The following is a 16,323-nucleotide window of genomic DNA, read 5'->3' as shown; positions in this document are numbered from 1 at the left end:
CGTCTTTAGCATATGGGGCGGGGAGAAAGAGGGGTGCAAAACTAGCAAGGGCCAAACCATTTCTCTCAGAGGTAGGGGGAAGGGGGCCAAACCAACACGAAGAATACCAACACCTGGGTGTGTGTGTGTGTGGTAACTATGAAGAAGAGAGTGAGATGAGGCAGGGCAGGTGAAGCAGCTCGCTGGGATAGTGCTCTGCTTTGCCATGTGTGGGACCCAGGCTCAAGCCTGGCCTCCACTGCATTGGATGAAGCTTTGGTGCTGTGGTCTCTTTCTTATTCTGCAGGTGGGGGGGGATTCAGTTGGGGTGCAGAAAGAAGCTTAGTCTACTCATGTATCTGTAAGAAGACCGGGGGGAGGGAGGGGTAAAAGATTGGGAAATGTAGAGGGATTTGGGTTGTAAAGAAGCCCCCACAACTGTGACCTAGTGGGCACAGTGCCATTCTTCACAGTAGGCACATGCTCCCATCTACCCTACTCCCCACACCTGTGGGGCTCTAGGGACACAAAGACATCTGTGGGGGTCTTATGGTAGCACACAGGGTAGAATGCACATGTTACCATGTGCACAGACTAGGGTTCAAATCTTTAGTCCCCACCTATAGGGGGGGAACTTTCATGAGTGTGGAGCAGTGCTGTAAGTGTCTCTCCTTTTCTCTGCCACTGTCCCTCTCTAAATCTCTCAGCATTTATTAAAAAAGTGGCCACCAGAAATGGTGGAGTCTTTGTGCAGGTACTGAGCCCCAGCATTAACCCTGGTGTCAAAGGAAGGAAAGAAGGAAGAAAGGGAGGGAGGAAGGGAGGGAGAGAGAAAGGAGGAAGGAGGGAAAAAAAGAGAGAAGGAAAGAAGGGAAGGGAGGGAGGGAGGGAAGAAAGGAAAAAGGAAGGGAGGGAGGAGTCTGTGATACTTCCATGTTCCTAAGGAGCTCAGAGCTCAGGACAGAAGTGGCAACAGTCTTAGGAAAAAGAAAAACACATGATAACAGAAGTGGATACAAAGTGCTAAGAGAGTCCAGAGGCATTAAGGAAACTCCTGCGAAAGATTGTTAGGGGAAGCTTCTCTGAGGTGATGACATTTTGGCTGATTCTCGAAGAAACAGTAAAAAAGCAAAAGTCAAAGAGGGTGAGAAGACTCTAAGCAGAGAATTGGGTTTGCAAAGTGACAGACATAGTAGCAAAAACAGGGACATCCAATTGAAGCCTGGGCTACATGGAAGTGGAGAAGGAGAGGGCAGGGACTGGGCAAGCATCTGATTTTTTAAACACATCTGTTATTACAGGAACTTCACTGCTCTGAGTTAGTCAACTCAGACACAGAGAAGAAAAGACACCACAGCACTGAAGCTTCCTCCAGTGCGGTGGGGGCCAGGTTCTATCTTGGGTTGTGCATGCTGATTTTGAGGGCTGGGATCCTAATACTAGACAGCCTGTATTTTATTCAGAAGCTCCCTGTGGTGACACTTAAAGCATGGAGGTCAGGTCTGTTAGCTACTGCCAGGGAGAGCAATGCAGCCCTTGGGCTGGGCTTCCAGTTCAAGGAGAAAGAGTAAAAGTTACAGAAGTCATGGGCCCTTTGGAACATACCTAAAATAAACTCCCTAGCTTCTTCTCACTCGAAGACCCCTGCTTCCATCTGCTCAGTTCCTACCTTTGGATTCCTGTTTATTAAACAATTTGTCCTGTTTCATGCCTTACTGCCTTTCACCCACCAAGTTGCAGACACTACCATGATATCATCCTAACTTCCCTGGGCAGATGACCTCACCAGTGTGTCCTGCAACCCCATATCCCCAGAGTCCTACCCAACTAGGGAAAGATAGAAACAAGTTGGAGGTATGGATCCACCCTCCAATGTCCATGTCCAGTGAAGAAGCAATTACAGAAGCCAGAACTTCCACTTTCTGCACGCCATAAAGAATTTTGGGGGGCCAGGTGGTGGCCGCACCTGGTTGAGCACACATTAGTTACAATGTGCAAGGACCTGGGTTCAAGCCCCCAGTCCCCACCTGCAGGAGAAAAGCTTCACTACTGAAGAAGCAGTTCTGCAGGTGTATGTGTGTGTCTCTCTCTCTCTTCCTCGCTATATATCCCCCTTCCTTTTGATTTGTGGCTGTCTCTATCAAATCAATAAAGATAATTTAAAAAACCAGTTAAAAAAAGAATTTTGGTCCATACTATGAGAGAGATAAAGAATAGGGAAGATTCCAATGGAGAAGATAGGGACATGGAACTCTGGTGGAGGGAACTGTATGAAATTGTATCTCTGTTATCTTACAGTCTTGTTCATCATTAGTAGATCACTAAAAAGTAACCATGCTTGTATGTATAACTAAAATAAAATAAAATAATGTTATTAGCAGTTTTTCACAAGAAAAGCAGATAAACTAAAAAAAAAAAAAAAAGAGCTAGAACAAGGGCAGGGAGAATTGCTGTGTCTACCCAGCATGCTTTTCGACACTGGAGTCTGACCTGCATATGGCTTTTGGGGTGCCCACTTGATTCCTTTATTTCATCAGCTACTTTATTAGAATGTGTGCTTGAAAGGATTTAGCACTCTCTCCTTCCCCTTACACCTTCCAGGAGGATTATCTATTAATCCAAAAGCTGGCACGTCATTCATTTCCATTACAGAAATAACCCTGCCCTACAGGAGCATCCTGGACTAGGAGATGAATGCAACTTGAGAAGCATTCGCAACTGAGCCTCAGAGAAAATGACTTTCAATGTTCTCTGGATGTTGATGGCATGTGTGTCCACTGTGTTTTATGTTGACAAAATTTGGCACCAGAAGCAATGGGCACCCGATTCAAATGGAAAAAAAAAAAGCACCATAAATGTGAGGCACCGCATTTTCATTCAAGGAGTACTAAGCAGAAAGCATGGTACTAAATGTTTCCTACACACACAGAGAAGACTCCACGTTTGGGAGGTTTAAATTCTGGCAGGGACTAGTGGAATGCATACACAATGATGCAAGGAGGCCAGATGTGATATAGGTTGTGAAGCAGTATTGCAGAATTGCAAACGGAGTCATCACTCCTGGTTGGTGTAATCATAGTGACTTAAAAGAGCTGGTGACATTAGGGCTGAGCCTTATTCCAGAGCTATTAGGGATGTGGGCACTGGGAGGCTTCATAAAAATGGGGTAGCTGGGGGAGATGGGAGGCATCAAGAGACTGGTTCAGTTTTGATGGAACACAAGCTGTTTATAAAGATTCAGCTGGAGTTTTTTTGTTTGTTTTACCAGTGCTCTGCTCAGCTCTCCCTTATGGTGGTGCAAGGGATGGAACCTGGGATTTAGGAGCTTCAAGCATAAAAGTGTGTTTGCATAACCATTATGCTATATACCATGCCCCAGAGTAAAGTCTTAATGCTGGGACCATGGATGGTGCACAGCAGACTGAAGGAGCTACCATGATCTGGGAGCAAGAGTTAAGGCAATTAATCTTAGCAGCAGTAGATAAGATACACCAGATGGGAAGGAGATAGGAAACCATTTAGGAGTCTATCAAAATAGTACAGGGCAACTATAAAGAAAGTCTGAAGTGAAGGCAGAAGTCATGGGAAAGAAAAAGAGTAGATTCTAGCAGTGTTAGCACAGAACTTTCAAGCTATTCGCTTCTTTCAGAAACAGAAGTATGCTTTTTTTCCCCCCATAGATAAAAAGTATTTGCTTTTTTTGTTTTTGAGACAGATTAGAAAGGCAGTGATAGAGAGTGAATGAGATCACAGTACTGAAGCTCCCTTCAATATGGTGGAAGCCAGGCTCAAACCTGGGTAGTGTATGTGATAAATGCAGCACAACATCCAATGAGAGAGAGAGAAATGGAGAGAAAGGGAGGCAGGCTGGTAATGGTACAGCTAGTTAGGCACACACAGTACGAAGGACCCAGGTTCAAGCCCCTGCTCCCCACCTGCAGAGAGGACTCCTTATAAGTGGTGAGACAGGTCTGCACATGTCTATCTCTCTATCTCCCACCTCCTCTATCACTTTTTCTGTCCTATCCAATAAAATGGAAAAAATGGCTGCCAGGAGCAGTGGATTCATAGTGCCGGCAGTGAGCTCCAGTGATAACCCTGGAGGCAAAAAGAAAGAAAGGGAGGGAGGAAGGAAGGAAGGAAAGAAGGGAGGGAAGGAGGTAGGAGGGAGGGAGGGAAGAAGAGAGGAAAGAAAGAAAACAGAAAGGAGGAGGTGGAGTTCTGTGCATCATAAACCATAAGGATGGAGCTATATTTCTAATTTCTAAAGAGAGATGTTACGTTACAGTGGGCAAGGACCTGGGTTCAAGCCCCTGGCACCCACCTATGGGGGAGGGGAAAGTTTCACCAGTAGTGAATCAGTGTTACAGCTGTCTCTCTTCCTTTCTAGTCCCCTTCTCCTCTCAATTTTTCTGTCCTATTAAAAAGAAAAACATATAAAAAGAAAAACAAAAGTCCACTAGGAGGAATGTGGGTTTAATATACATTCAGTTAGCCTCAATGATAATCCTAGTGTTGAAATGAAAAAAATAATAATTATGATGATGATGATAATGAGGAGGAGGAGGATTCCTCCAAGAAAATATTTCCACTGTCCTCCTTTTAGTTGAATGCTGCTGTTGAAGTCTTTCTTTGCCCACAATCTGTCTGCCTCTGTGAGGCAGGTATGATTGCTTCATCTTTTCTTAATCTTTAATTCAGAGGATGTTGCTCACCTCACTGGCCTCACAGAGTCACGAGATGAAAGAAGTAGGCATGGTGAGGAAGCTAAGTGACACTATCTAGCTCAAACGCTATGACTTTCTCAATAAAGTGGAGCGTAATGACAAACATATGCTGATGTCTTTCCTGGGTTGCTGTGAGGCCACTGACAGGTCACAGGGCATGTTAATCACTAAGGTTTTCACTTCTGGAGAATCAGAAAACTAGACATATGAAATCTATATGAGCCATGTAAGGCAGATTTAAAAGAGAAAGAAACAAAAAGGCATATATATATATATATAATAGAGACAGCCTGAAATAAAGAGGGAGAGAAACAGAGAGACACCTGCAGTCCTGCTTTACCAGTCACAAAGCTTTCCCCCTTGCAGGTGGGGACCAGGGGCTTGAACCCAGGTCCTTGCACATTATAGCATGTGTGCTCAATCAAATGTGCCACCACCCAGCCCCTGAAAGGCAAATTTTACAGATTATTGATAACTTTTAAATCTATGACTCATAAGTTAATGACAGAGAGAGAGTGTGTGTAAAAACAGGAGGTGGGGTGGACGTGGTGATGGTAGTGTGGGACAAGGATGCACTGGGGTAACCGGTGAGCTGATGCTACCAAAATGCTAATGAAACTAAGAACTTACCATCAAAAAGTCCCTACTGAAAGCCTGAGAGGTTCTCTTCAGATCTTTCATGAATTGATCCTGACACCTGAACTAGGTAGTATTTCAGGAGGGCCAATCTCGGATTTCTCACGAATATTATTTGTTTACTTAATTTTTTCAAGATTATTAATGGGCTGGGTGATGACTCCCAGTAGAGCATACACATTACTACAAACAAGGACCCAGGTTCAAATCCCTAGTTTCCACCTGCAGGAGTGGGAAAGCTTCACAAGTGGCAGAACAGTGCTGCAGGTGTCTCTCCTTCTCTCTGACTCTCTTTGCCTCTCACCTTCTACCAAAAAAAAAATAGTCACCACAAACAGTGGAGTAGTACAGGCACTGAGTCCCAGTGATAACCCTGGTCACTCTCTCTATATATATATTATATATATATAATATATATATATATGAAAAGAAAACTGTTTATTAATGAGGAAGAGAGAGAATAAGAAAATCACTCTGGTATATGCAATGCCAGAGATCAAACTCAGGAACTAATTCTTTCATATCCAGCACTTGATCCACTATGCCACAACCCATCCACTCTTACTAATGCTTTAAGGATATAAACATGGCCAGAAATGTGATATATAAGGTAATCCAGAATAAGCCTTTTCTCTCTTTGCCTCCATCACTCTGTCCTTCAGCAGATAATGACAGCAGGCCTGCTATGTCCCAATCCTGACTGTGAGCAGGACATTAAGAAGCCTTCCATTCTACAGGACAGGTGCTGAAGCACCCAGTCAATCACACACATTACGATGTGCAAGGACCTGGGTTCAAGTCCTTGGTGCCCACCTGGAGGGGATAAGCTTCACAGGTAGTGAGGCAGTACTGGAGCTATCGATCTCTCTTCCATTCTCCCCTACCTATATCCCCTTCCCCTCTCAATTTCTCTCTTTGTCTATGAATGAAAGGAAGAAATGAAGAAAAAAATAAAAAGAAATGAAAAGAAAGCTAAAAAGAAAAAGGGGAGGGGAGGAGAGGAGAGGAGAGGAGAGGAGAGGAGAGGGGGGCCATGTGGTGATGCACCTGGTTGAGCACACATGTTACAATGCACAAGGACCCAGGTTCAAGAGCCCATCTCCACCTGCAGGAAGAAAGCTATGCAAGTGTTGAAGCAGTATTGCAGGTGACTCTCTTCCTCTCTGTCTCTCTTCCTCTCTGTCACTCTCTTTCTCTCTCTCTCTCTCTCTCTCTGTCTCTCCCTCTGTCAGAAACAGAAAGGAAAAAATGGCTACTAGTAACAGTAGAGCCATGCAGGCACTGAGCCCCAGCAATACACCTAGTAGCAAAAAACAAATAAACAAAAAGTAAACAAAACAACAACAACAAATAACCAGAAATCATACTCATGTGACATGTGACAACTATCCTGTAACTCAGTATTTCTTTGATAAAACTATATATTTATTTATATTTATATATCCAGTTGGAATTTGGCCAGTATGGTAGGACAGATTCCCTCTGTTCCTGTGGAAGGGAGCTGAAGAATCTTAAACTATGCTTGAGTTACAAAAAGATTTCTGACTCAGGTACAAAGACGCCTATTACCTTTTGAATCTCCACCAGTCCTATGTTCTTGACAATTTCACCAGAGAATTTAGACCCTCTAGAACCTTGAATATGAGCCTTGAAAACATTTGCTCAGGTGGAAAGCTCAGTTTCTGTGAGCAGGCAAGGTCATTTGTGCAGCAGGCTTTTAGAAAAACTCTTGTTAGTGCTTGGGCCTGTACACTCTCCAAATGAGGGTGAGAAGTTGTAGTATCGTACACATGACTATCAGTTCATTGCTAGAAGCTGAATGTTTCGTAGAATACAGTCTATCTGATCTAAAACATGAAAAGGCAAGGGCTATTTTCTTTTCTTTTCTTTTCTTTTTTTTTTTTTTTTGCCTGGAGGGTTATCACTGGGGCTGGGTGCCAGCACTATATATGAATCCACTGCTCCTGGTGGCCATTTTTTCCATTTCATTGACAGGACAGAGAAACTGAGAGGGGAGGGAGAGACAGAGAGGGAGAGAGACACCTGCAGATGTACTTTACACCTTGTGAGGCATACATCTCCCCCTGCAGGTGGGGAACAGGAGCTTGAAATTGAATTTTTGTGTGGTTCCTTGTGTTTCATACTGTGTGTGCTTAACCGGATATGCTACCACCAGGGCCTGGCAAGGGTTATTTTGATCAGAGGATTCTGAGAATTTCTTGAAAGCTGTGAACCCCCCTGGTCTTAGTCCCTCTCTCTCTCTCTCTCTCTCCCCTATGGTGATGTGGGAAGGCATCATCTTTTCTGACATTTCATTCAAAAGTCCTCATACTTCCAGTTCAGCAGACATTATTGATTTCCTACAAACTGCTACTTCAGAGCAGAATAATGAAATGGAACTGCTTAGTTTCACCCAGAACCTTGCCTCTCTTTGGTTGCAGAAGCTGGTTTAGCTGCAGAAGAAGGTTTATAGATTGCATGTCTGTTGTCTTTATGTATATCTCCATCTTGATCTCATTAGAGAGCATCTTATTTTCTTTTCCCTGCTCTCTATAAATAATAGAAAATATTTACTATGTAATTTAACTAACACGTAGACAGCTCTTACTATGGATGACAAATACGCTGGGTTAGCTGCTTAAAATATTTCCAAAAGGATTTTATATGATGTATATATATATTGCCTCCAGGGTTATTGCTGCGGCTCAGTGCCTGCATTATAAATCCACTGCTCCTGTGACCATTAAAAAAAATTTTTTTTCTGGATAGGACAGAGAGAAATTGAAAGAAGAGGGGGAGAAAGATAGACCTGCAGAGCTGCTTCACTGCTTCTGAAGCAACCTCCCTGCATGTGGAGAGTGGGGGCTCAAACCAGGATCTCCTTGCACAAGTTCTTGCGCTTTGTACTACGTGCATTTAACCTGGTGTACTACTGCCCAGCCCCCTGATCAAAATAATTTAATGTTAGTGACAGGTATAGCTTTTACCCTAGTGAATTAGGATGTTTGACTTAAATAATTCAACTGCAATCTCTTTCTGGAATTATTTAAAATGAATTACTTAACACTTAATATGCTAAACCTATTTTGAAGCTTTGCCTTTAAAAACCTGTCTTTAGCAATGACTTTAAAAAAAAATATATATATATATATATATATCAACTCATTGTGTATTCTTTTCAAAGTCTCTAGTCCTCAGAGCAGGCACTCATTTATCTTATCTCCCTTCTTTATTCCCTGTATGATGCATTGCAACTGGACATATTGAGATATTCAATTATGGCATTTATTGATTATCTACTCCCCAAGGCACTGTGTCAGATGGGATGGCAGAAATAAAAGATGTATAGGATGGATCTTCTGGAGAATATAATCTACTACCAAAAGGGAGCCAGACAATGGCACACCCAGCTGAATGCATATGTCAGCAGGAACATAAACCCTTGTTCAAATCCCTGGTCCCCACCTACAGGGAAGAAAGCTTTATAAGTAGTAAAGCAGTGCCGCAGGTGGCTTTCTTTCTCTCTCCCTCTCCTTTCTCAATTTCTCTGTCTCTATCCAGATATAAGTCAATAAATAACATTTTTTAAAATCTACTATCAAAGATAAGGCATGGCCCAGAATAAAATAAACCCAATATTATAACAGTATTTTTAGTTTTGCTTATGGAAATTATAATACTTTTTATATTTCCAGGCAAAGGAAAACTGTACTTCAAAATGCCATTATAAACAGAATCCAACAAGATAATTTTGAAACATTTTTACAGAGCAGTGCTTCTTTAACATTGGTGTATATCTCCTACCAGACAAGGCTGTCAGATTTGCTTTTTTGATGAAGATTTCAGTTATTCCAAGAGTCTTCAAAACATCTTTTAAATCAATTTCCTGTTCCATTGTGAACCTGAAGAATGTACAGAGGGGGAAAATATTTGATGAGTAAAATTTCACTGTAGCATGGTGTAACTTGTGAAGAAATCACGTTAGATAGACTTATTTTTTAAAATCTGTTTTATGTTAAAACTGACTTGACTCGAAGTTACATTTGATTGTGCTTGTAAAAAGAAGAGAAGAGGAAAACACTCCACAATAGTATTTCAGTTCATATACAGGAAGAACTTATGTTATCAATATAAAACTTCTGCATATTTAAGAATTCATGTATTTTGTGATCAAGTGTTATTACCATGGTACTACACAAAACTTACAAGTGAGTTGTTTCCTGAATCTTTTGTCCAAACAATATAATTTATAGTTATATTTGATTTATGTTTGATAAACTGGAAATTACTGATTATACATTTTCCCAAGATATGTCATCCTTTTCTAAATAATCTGATCAATGTATAATGTCACTATGTGGAAAGGGTTAAGTAATAACTTCTCTTATTTTTACTTGTTCTGCATAGATTATTGTATTTTGGGTAACAACACAATTCCTATTAAGCATTTGGTCCTTATAGGAGTTATCGACCTAAGGGAAAACTAAAAATAAAAAAAAAGCAAAAGTAACTATCCTTTCTGCCATTCCCCAAGACCCCAAATAGTCTGTGTTTAAAGTAAAGCTTTTATTTTATTTTATTTATTTATTTTTAAATAATTGTAATAATTTACTACCATACTTAACACAAATGAAGATCCATTTCTAGATGGTAAGCTTCATCTCTATAATATCATTTGCATCTGTTCATATATATGAAAGACAGAGAATGACCTCCGTATTAGTGAATTTCTGAATCCTAATTTGTTGAAAATTTCTACTACATTAGAAGAATAACAGGGGTCACATATACATAGAGAAACTTTGCTATTACTGATCTCTCTTTTAATTATTTTCCCCATCTCTGTAGTTATACTTCAAAATATAATTCTGAAGGTAGAGGGAAAATTGTATTTTGTTTTATTTTATTTTTTTATAAATATTATTTATTTATTCCCTTTTTGCTGCCCTTGTTTTATTGTTGTAGTTATTATTGTTGTCTGTCTTCGTTGTTGGATAGGACAGAGAGAAATAGAGAGGGGAAGGGAAGAAAGAGAAGGGGAGAGAAAGAGAGACACCTACAGACCTGCTTCACCGCTTGTGAAGTGACTCCCCTGCAGGTGGGGAGCAGGAGGGCTTGAACCGGGATCCTTATGCCAGTCCTTGCACTTTGTGCCCCGTGCGCTTAACCCACTGTGCTACTGCTCAGCTCCCTTTATTTTTTATTGTCCTGAGGGATTGCTGGGACTCAATGTCTACACATCAAATCCGCCATTTCTAGTATCCATTTTATCTGGCTATTTTTCTTTTATTTTGATAGGATAGCAAATATTTAAGAGAGCAGGGAAAGATCAAGATGGAGAAAGAGAGACATCTGCAGCACTGCTTCTTGACTTGTGAAGCTGCTCCAATGCAGGTGGAGACCAAGGACTTGAAATCAGGTCCTAGTGCATAGTTAATGTGTTTCCTCAACCCAGTACACCATACCTGTACAGCAGTTTTTTTTTTTTTCTGGACAGCATTAATTTAAAAAAATTTTTATTAGTGATTTAATAATGATTAACAAGATTGTAAGATAATAGGGGGTACAATTCCACATAGTTCCCACCATCAGAGTTCTGTGTCCCATCCCCTCCACTGGAAGCTTCCCTAGTCTTTATCTTTCTGGGAGTATGGACCAATATTCTGTATGTGGTGCAGAAGATGGGAAATCTGGCTTTTGTACTTGCTTCTCCACTGGACATGGTCATTGGCAGGTTGGTCCATACACCCAGCCTGGAAAACAGCAGTTCTAAAGTGTGTGTCTAGTGGACCAGCAATTAAAATACTTAAGTGGGACAAGAAAGTGTTCCAATCATAGGAATACAAAAGTGCATTTTCAGCTATCCAAACCATTTAAGAGAGTTGAGCAAATCTAGACACAACTATTAGAACAACTATACCTTTGCTAAAACAGGGTTATCAAAACCATGAACTCTACGGGTTCTAATAGCTAACATAATGAGGAGAGGTAGTTTCCTACTTGATACTACTGATGAGTGATTCTTTGAAAATAGTCTCAGGGACTGGGCAGTGGTGCACCTGCGTGAAGCACAATTACTGGGTACGAGGACTCAGGTTCAAGTCCTTGGTCCCTATCTCCAGTGAGGAAGATTCAAGAACAGTAAAGCAGTGCTATTGGTGTCTCTCTCTTTCCCTCCCCTCTCAATTTCTCTAACAAATAAATAATAATATAAAATATTATTATAATATTATGAAACCTTTCTTTTTTTAAAAAAGAAAACAGTCTCTTAAGCAGAGAGTCAGATTCATCTTATCTAGCAATCATTTAGCAGAGGAAAGGCTTATTGAGCTCCTGGAGAAAGGATTCATGGTAATTAGCTGTGCCTCAGTTAAAAAAAGGCATTAATACGAGCAAGCAAGCTAAACTCTTTCATAATTGAAGAGCATCTCCGAGAAAATGAAAATTTAATTTTCTTCTGCTGCCATATTCAATTTCTCAGTGGACAGAGCCTGGAGGCCAGTTTCTGGTGACTGTGGATGAATTAGAATAGATGATATTTATTAAGCACGCATCTCAAATTCTGTTAAAATATTCCAAACAACGTTGTGTTCTCCCAGAGTTGAAACACTTGGGAATGCTGCTCTTGACTGCTATAGTTGTCTAATGAAAACACTAACAATGCACTGAATTTCCCATATTATTAAAAGAAATTTCTCATAAAGTCATGAAAGATAACAAAATGAATGCTGAGGGCTTAGCTACGAATAAGACAGCTATTTACACTTAAATAGTAATAGTCAAATGTAAACTGTCCTTTAGAGTTAAGATAGTTGTTCATGTTAGGCATGAAAAAAATGCCAGCTAAAGCATTTTTTTGAAAATTAATTCAATTAAATGCCTTTTAAAATATTTTTATTAATTTATTTTTTGGATGGCGACAGAGAGAAATTGACAGAGAGAGAGACAGAGAGACAGAGAGAGAGAGACTTGCAGCACTGCTTTACCACTTGTAAAGCTTGTGAAGCAGATGGGGACTAGAGGGCTTGAACCTGGGTCCTTGTGTATTGTAATATGTGTGCTCAACCAGATGCATCACCACCCAGCCCTTAAATAAATGTCTTTACCAAAAAGAAAGTAAATGAACCATTTGGTTAGAATAATCTTAATTTTCATATGTAGATTAATAAATATATACCATGCATGATAATATATTGTGAATGCATAACATTAACATATGTATATACAAAAAATGTCTAGAATTCCAAATAGAGTTCCTTCATTAGCATGAACAAGCACAAGCAAAGTATTTGGGAAAATAAGCATTTACTTCAGGTGTAATGTTTAAATGATTATCCCCAAAGTTAGAATAAATTTGTGTGAGTTAACGAGGCTATAGTAATTTGCTTTTAAAAGCAGATTTACATATTTGTTCATTCATTCATTTGTTCATTTAATGAGACACAACACGGAGCACGTTGGATGTATAGAGCATACACTCGACCAGCAGAGCTACCTTCCCAATCATATAGTAATTCAGGGTTGATACTGATGTCTTATTCATCAACTGCACATGCTCAAACTTATCTAAATTCTTTTATAAATATGGAATGAGTTTAAGAATTGGATTTTCACATGTAGACACACATAGAGGTTGAACTATTTTTTATTTGTGTGGCTGATCGACTAGCCTAAAGCATATACATTGTATTTGTAAACCTGCTGTGTATCTTTTTAAAACCACACATTCATTTTAACTTTAAAAACACATTGTTTATTTACTAATGAGGGGAGAGAGAGAGGGAGAGAACCAGAGTATCAGTCTGAGGTAGCAGCAAAGACTGCATAATTGTTATGCAAAGAGACTCTCATGTTTGAAGTTCCAAAGTTCCTGGTTCAGTCCTCCACACCGCTATAAACCAGGGTTGAGCAGTGCTCTGGTTAAAAAAAAAAAAAAAAAGAGCAGTGGGCAGAGAGAACCTGCTGAAGAATGCTTTATCCCCTCACCACTGTCTAGACCATACATGCTATGTGTTGTGTTGTGCTGTGTTGTGTTGTTTGTTTACCTAAACACTACTCAGCTCTGATGGTGGTGGTGGGAATTGAACCTGGGATCTGGGAGCCTCAAGCATGAGAGTCTGTCTGCATAGCAATTATGCTATCTGCTCTGCCAATTATGCTATGTGTTTTTACTAGTCTAGTGCACTATTAGCTATTAAGGGATGCAAAGACAGAACAAATATTTTTACTTGGGTGTGGTTCTGCAAACACTAACTGTCTCTCTAACACAGGGGAGAGAAGTCTGATCCCACCAAGAACCCACAGAAGGAAAGCAGTGCCTACAAAAGGTCATTTATTTCTTTTCTTTTCTTTTGTATTTTGTTATCTTAATTTATTTGATAGAGACAGCCAGTTATAGAGAAGGAAGGAGGAGATAGAGTAGAGACACTTGCAGCCCTGCTTCACCACTTGTGAAGCTTTCCCCTGTAGGTGGGGACTGAGGGCTTGAACCTCGGTCACTGCACATGGTAACAAGTGCTCAACCAGGTGCGCCACCACCCGGGCTCCTTCTTTCTGGTTTTTTTTATGGTTGTATAGAGATACATCCAGCAAATAGTTGGGCTTCTATTTACTGAAACAATGTCAGAGCTTATTTTTCTCTCCAGCTATAGTCAACTTTAAATATTAATAAAATGCAGCAGACTATCAATGCAAATTATATTCGGAGGCAAGCCATCACAAATCTTCTCAGCTGAAGTTGAGAATATTGACTCCTGTCTGAAATTAGGTCTTGGTAAATAGGACTGAATAAAACAGCAAATGAGTATGTGTTTCCAGAGGGGCAGGGCTGCATGAGGCAACCACATGTTCATTCTTCTAGGTGGGGATTGAAGAAAGAAGGAAGGAAAGGGAAAACATTGGGTGACACTTAAACTAAGAGTGGTTTGATGCAGCACAGCCAAGGACTCCAGCAAAGGCGGGGGTAGGGGGAGTAGGGGGAGGAGAGTTGGGGGAGGGCTGATGGGGCCTTGGAGGACCCAGTGCATGATGGTGGAGGACTTAAGTGGGTAGTGGTAGTGGTGTGCAGATAGATACCTATCATAGGGAGATAAGAAATTGTAGTCATGTGACAACTGTCTTGTAAATCATTTCCCTAATTAAATATTTAAAAAATAACTTTCCAAGGGTAAAGAAAGCCTACAAAAGGAGGAGATGGAGGAGGAGGAAGATGTGAGAGAAGAAAAGAGAAGAGAGGTAGGCAAAAAGAAGAACAAAAAAGATTAGCAGCGAACCTAAAATTCCAAATCTGTGGCAAGAGTTTTTCTGAGTCAGACTGTTGATAGGCCTTGTATGCTACTAGAGGGTGTCACTTAGTAACCTCTCACCTGGGCAGGTACACTTCCACTTTCTGCTTCTTCACAGAGTTTGCCCACTCTTCAATCAACTGGGCTTTGATCAGGGGCTCCAGTGTGGCCAGTGGAACTTCCTGTCTGGACAACACCAGCATCATACTTATCTCATCTCCCTCATATGGTATCTCCAGGACTTGGTAAATACCACCTGCTTCATTGGAGCCATCACTAAATTCCCCTGAAGAAAAAAAGAAGGAAAGGTGGTGATGGGGATGTGGAGAGAATATCAGAATGTATGCAAAAGTGTTAGGGGTAGGTTAGAGTCAGAAAGAAGCTCTGGGGAAAGGGTTTATAGGTTATTTCCTCAACAGGAAGTCTGCACCCTGTTCAAGACCAAAAAAAAAAAAAATAATAATAATAATTAAAAGGATGAACTGTGACAGGCCTTGTGCAAGCAAGGCATCCTGGAATGACCAAACAAGGCATACCTTAGAGACAAATAGAGAGGCTGGCCTGCTCCAACTTGGGTCTACCAACAGCTTATTAAAGGGTCTTGGCCCTGGGAAGCTAGGGTCACTGCCTGTGGTATTCGGTATGTCTATGTGTGCATGTCTCTTGCTTTCCTCCTATAGAGTTCATCTTGCCTGATTCATTGAGTCCCTATGATTCTCCATGGTGATAATCTTAATGAACCTGCTGCCCAGAGGCCCATCAGGGCTTCCTAAAGAGAGCTGTAACATTGGGGACTGGGTAGTAGCAGAGCCAGTAGAGCACACATGTTACTATGTGCAAGAGCCTGGCTTTAAGTCCCCAATCCCCACCTGCAGGGGAAGCAGTGTTGCAGATCTCGCTCTCTTTTTCTCCTTCTCTCTCCCCCTCTCAATTTTCCTGTTTCTATCCAAAAATAAGCAAAATAAAAATGTTATAAAAAATATAAGAGAGCTGCAACATTCAACTGGAACTGAGAATCTGCTTCCCTGATAATGAAAGGTTTTAATTTGTTATAGAATCTTTTCTTTTTTCCAAAATAGTGGATAGGATATAAAAAATTACAGTGTCTGAGAAATCAAGGATCCATTCTCAATTAAGACTTGAAATTCAAGCAACTCCTTGGCCAGGCAGAATTAATTTTATTTTTAGAATCTCCAGAATCCTTTTGCATATTTTAAAAATTTTATTAGTGATTTAATAGTGATAGGCAAAATTGTAGGATGAGGGGTACAACTCCATACCATTCCCACTTCTACTGGAAGGCTCCCTAGTGTTATCCCTCTGGGAGTATGGACTAAAGACCTTTATGGGGTGCTAAATGTGAGAGGTCTGGCTTCTGTAATATTTTGCTTATTTTTGAACATGTTCTCTAATATTACTTATTTTTTATGGTACTTCACACGAGCAGATACTTAAAGGGCATCATTCCAAACAATGTAAAGTTCTGATGAGAAAAACAAAGTCCTGAGTGCACACTGTAAATAATCACACCTAAAAAGAGCCACATGATTTCTAAGAAGGGAAAAATTCACCATTCAGGCTCTTCTCTACTATCACAGGTGAGTTCTTGGAGTAGGGGTACACAGCTAAACTAAGGTCCCAGTATTCCACAATAATTATCCGATGTATTTTTTAATGTTTTATTTACTTTTACTTTA

At 40.5% G+C, this 16,323-nt stretch overlaps 1 protein-coding gene across 4 annotated transcripts in view; it reads right to left on the bottom strand.

Moving 5' to 3' along the window:
• Positions 1-16,323, bottom strand: part of SERPINI1 (serpin family I member 1) — a 118,205-nt gene that overhangs the window by 15,455 nt on the left and 86,427 nt on the right. For all 4 annotated transcript variants that reach the window (XM_060171909.1, XM_007522954.3, XM_060171908.1 and 1 more), the window contains 2 exons: positions 14,708-14,912; positions 9,147-9,244 (listed from right to left, as the gene is read on the bottom strand). In XM_060171909.1, the coding sequence (XP_060027892.1) occupies positions 9,147-9,244; positions 14,708-14,912 (303 nt within the window). The remainder of the gene's footprint in view (positions 1-9,146; positions 9,245-14,707; positions 14,913-16,323) is intronic.

The sequence above is a fragment of the Erinaceus europaeus genome, chromosome 14 (assembly GCF_950295315.1).
Source record: "Erinaceus europaeus chromosome 14, mEriEur2.1, whole genome shotgun sequence".
NCBI lineage: Eukaryota > Metazoa > Chordata > Mammalia > Eulipotyphla > Erinaceidae > Erinaceus > Erinaceus europaeus.
The sequence above is the reverse complement of the archived record's forward strand: the minus strand, read 5'-3'. Positions and strand labels throughout refer to the sequence as shown.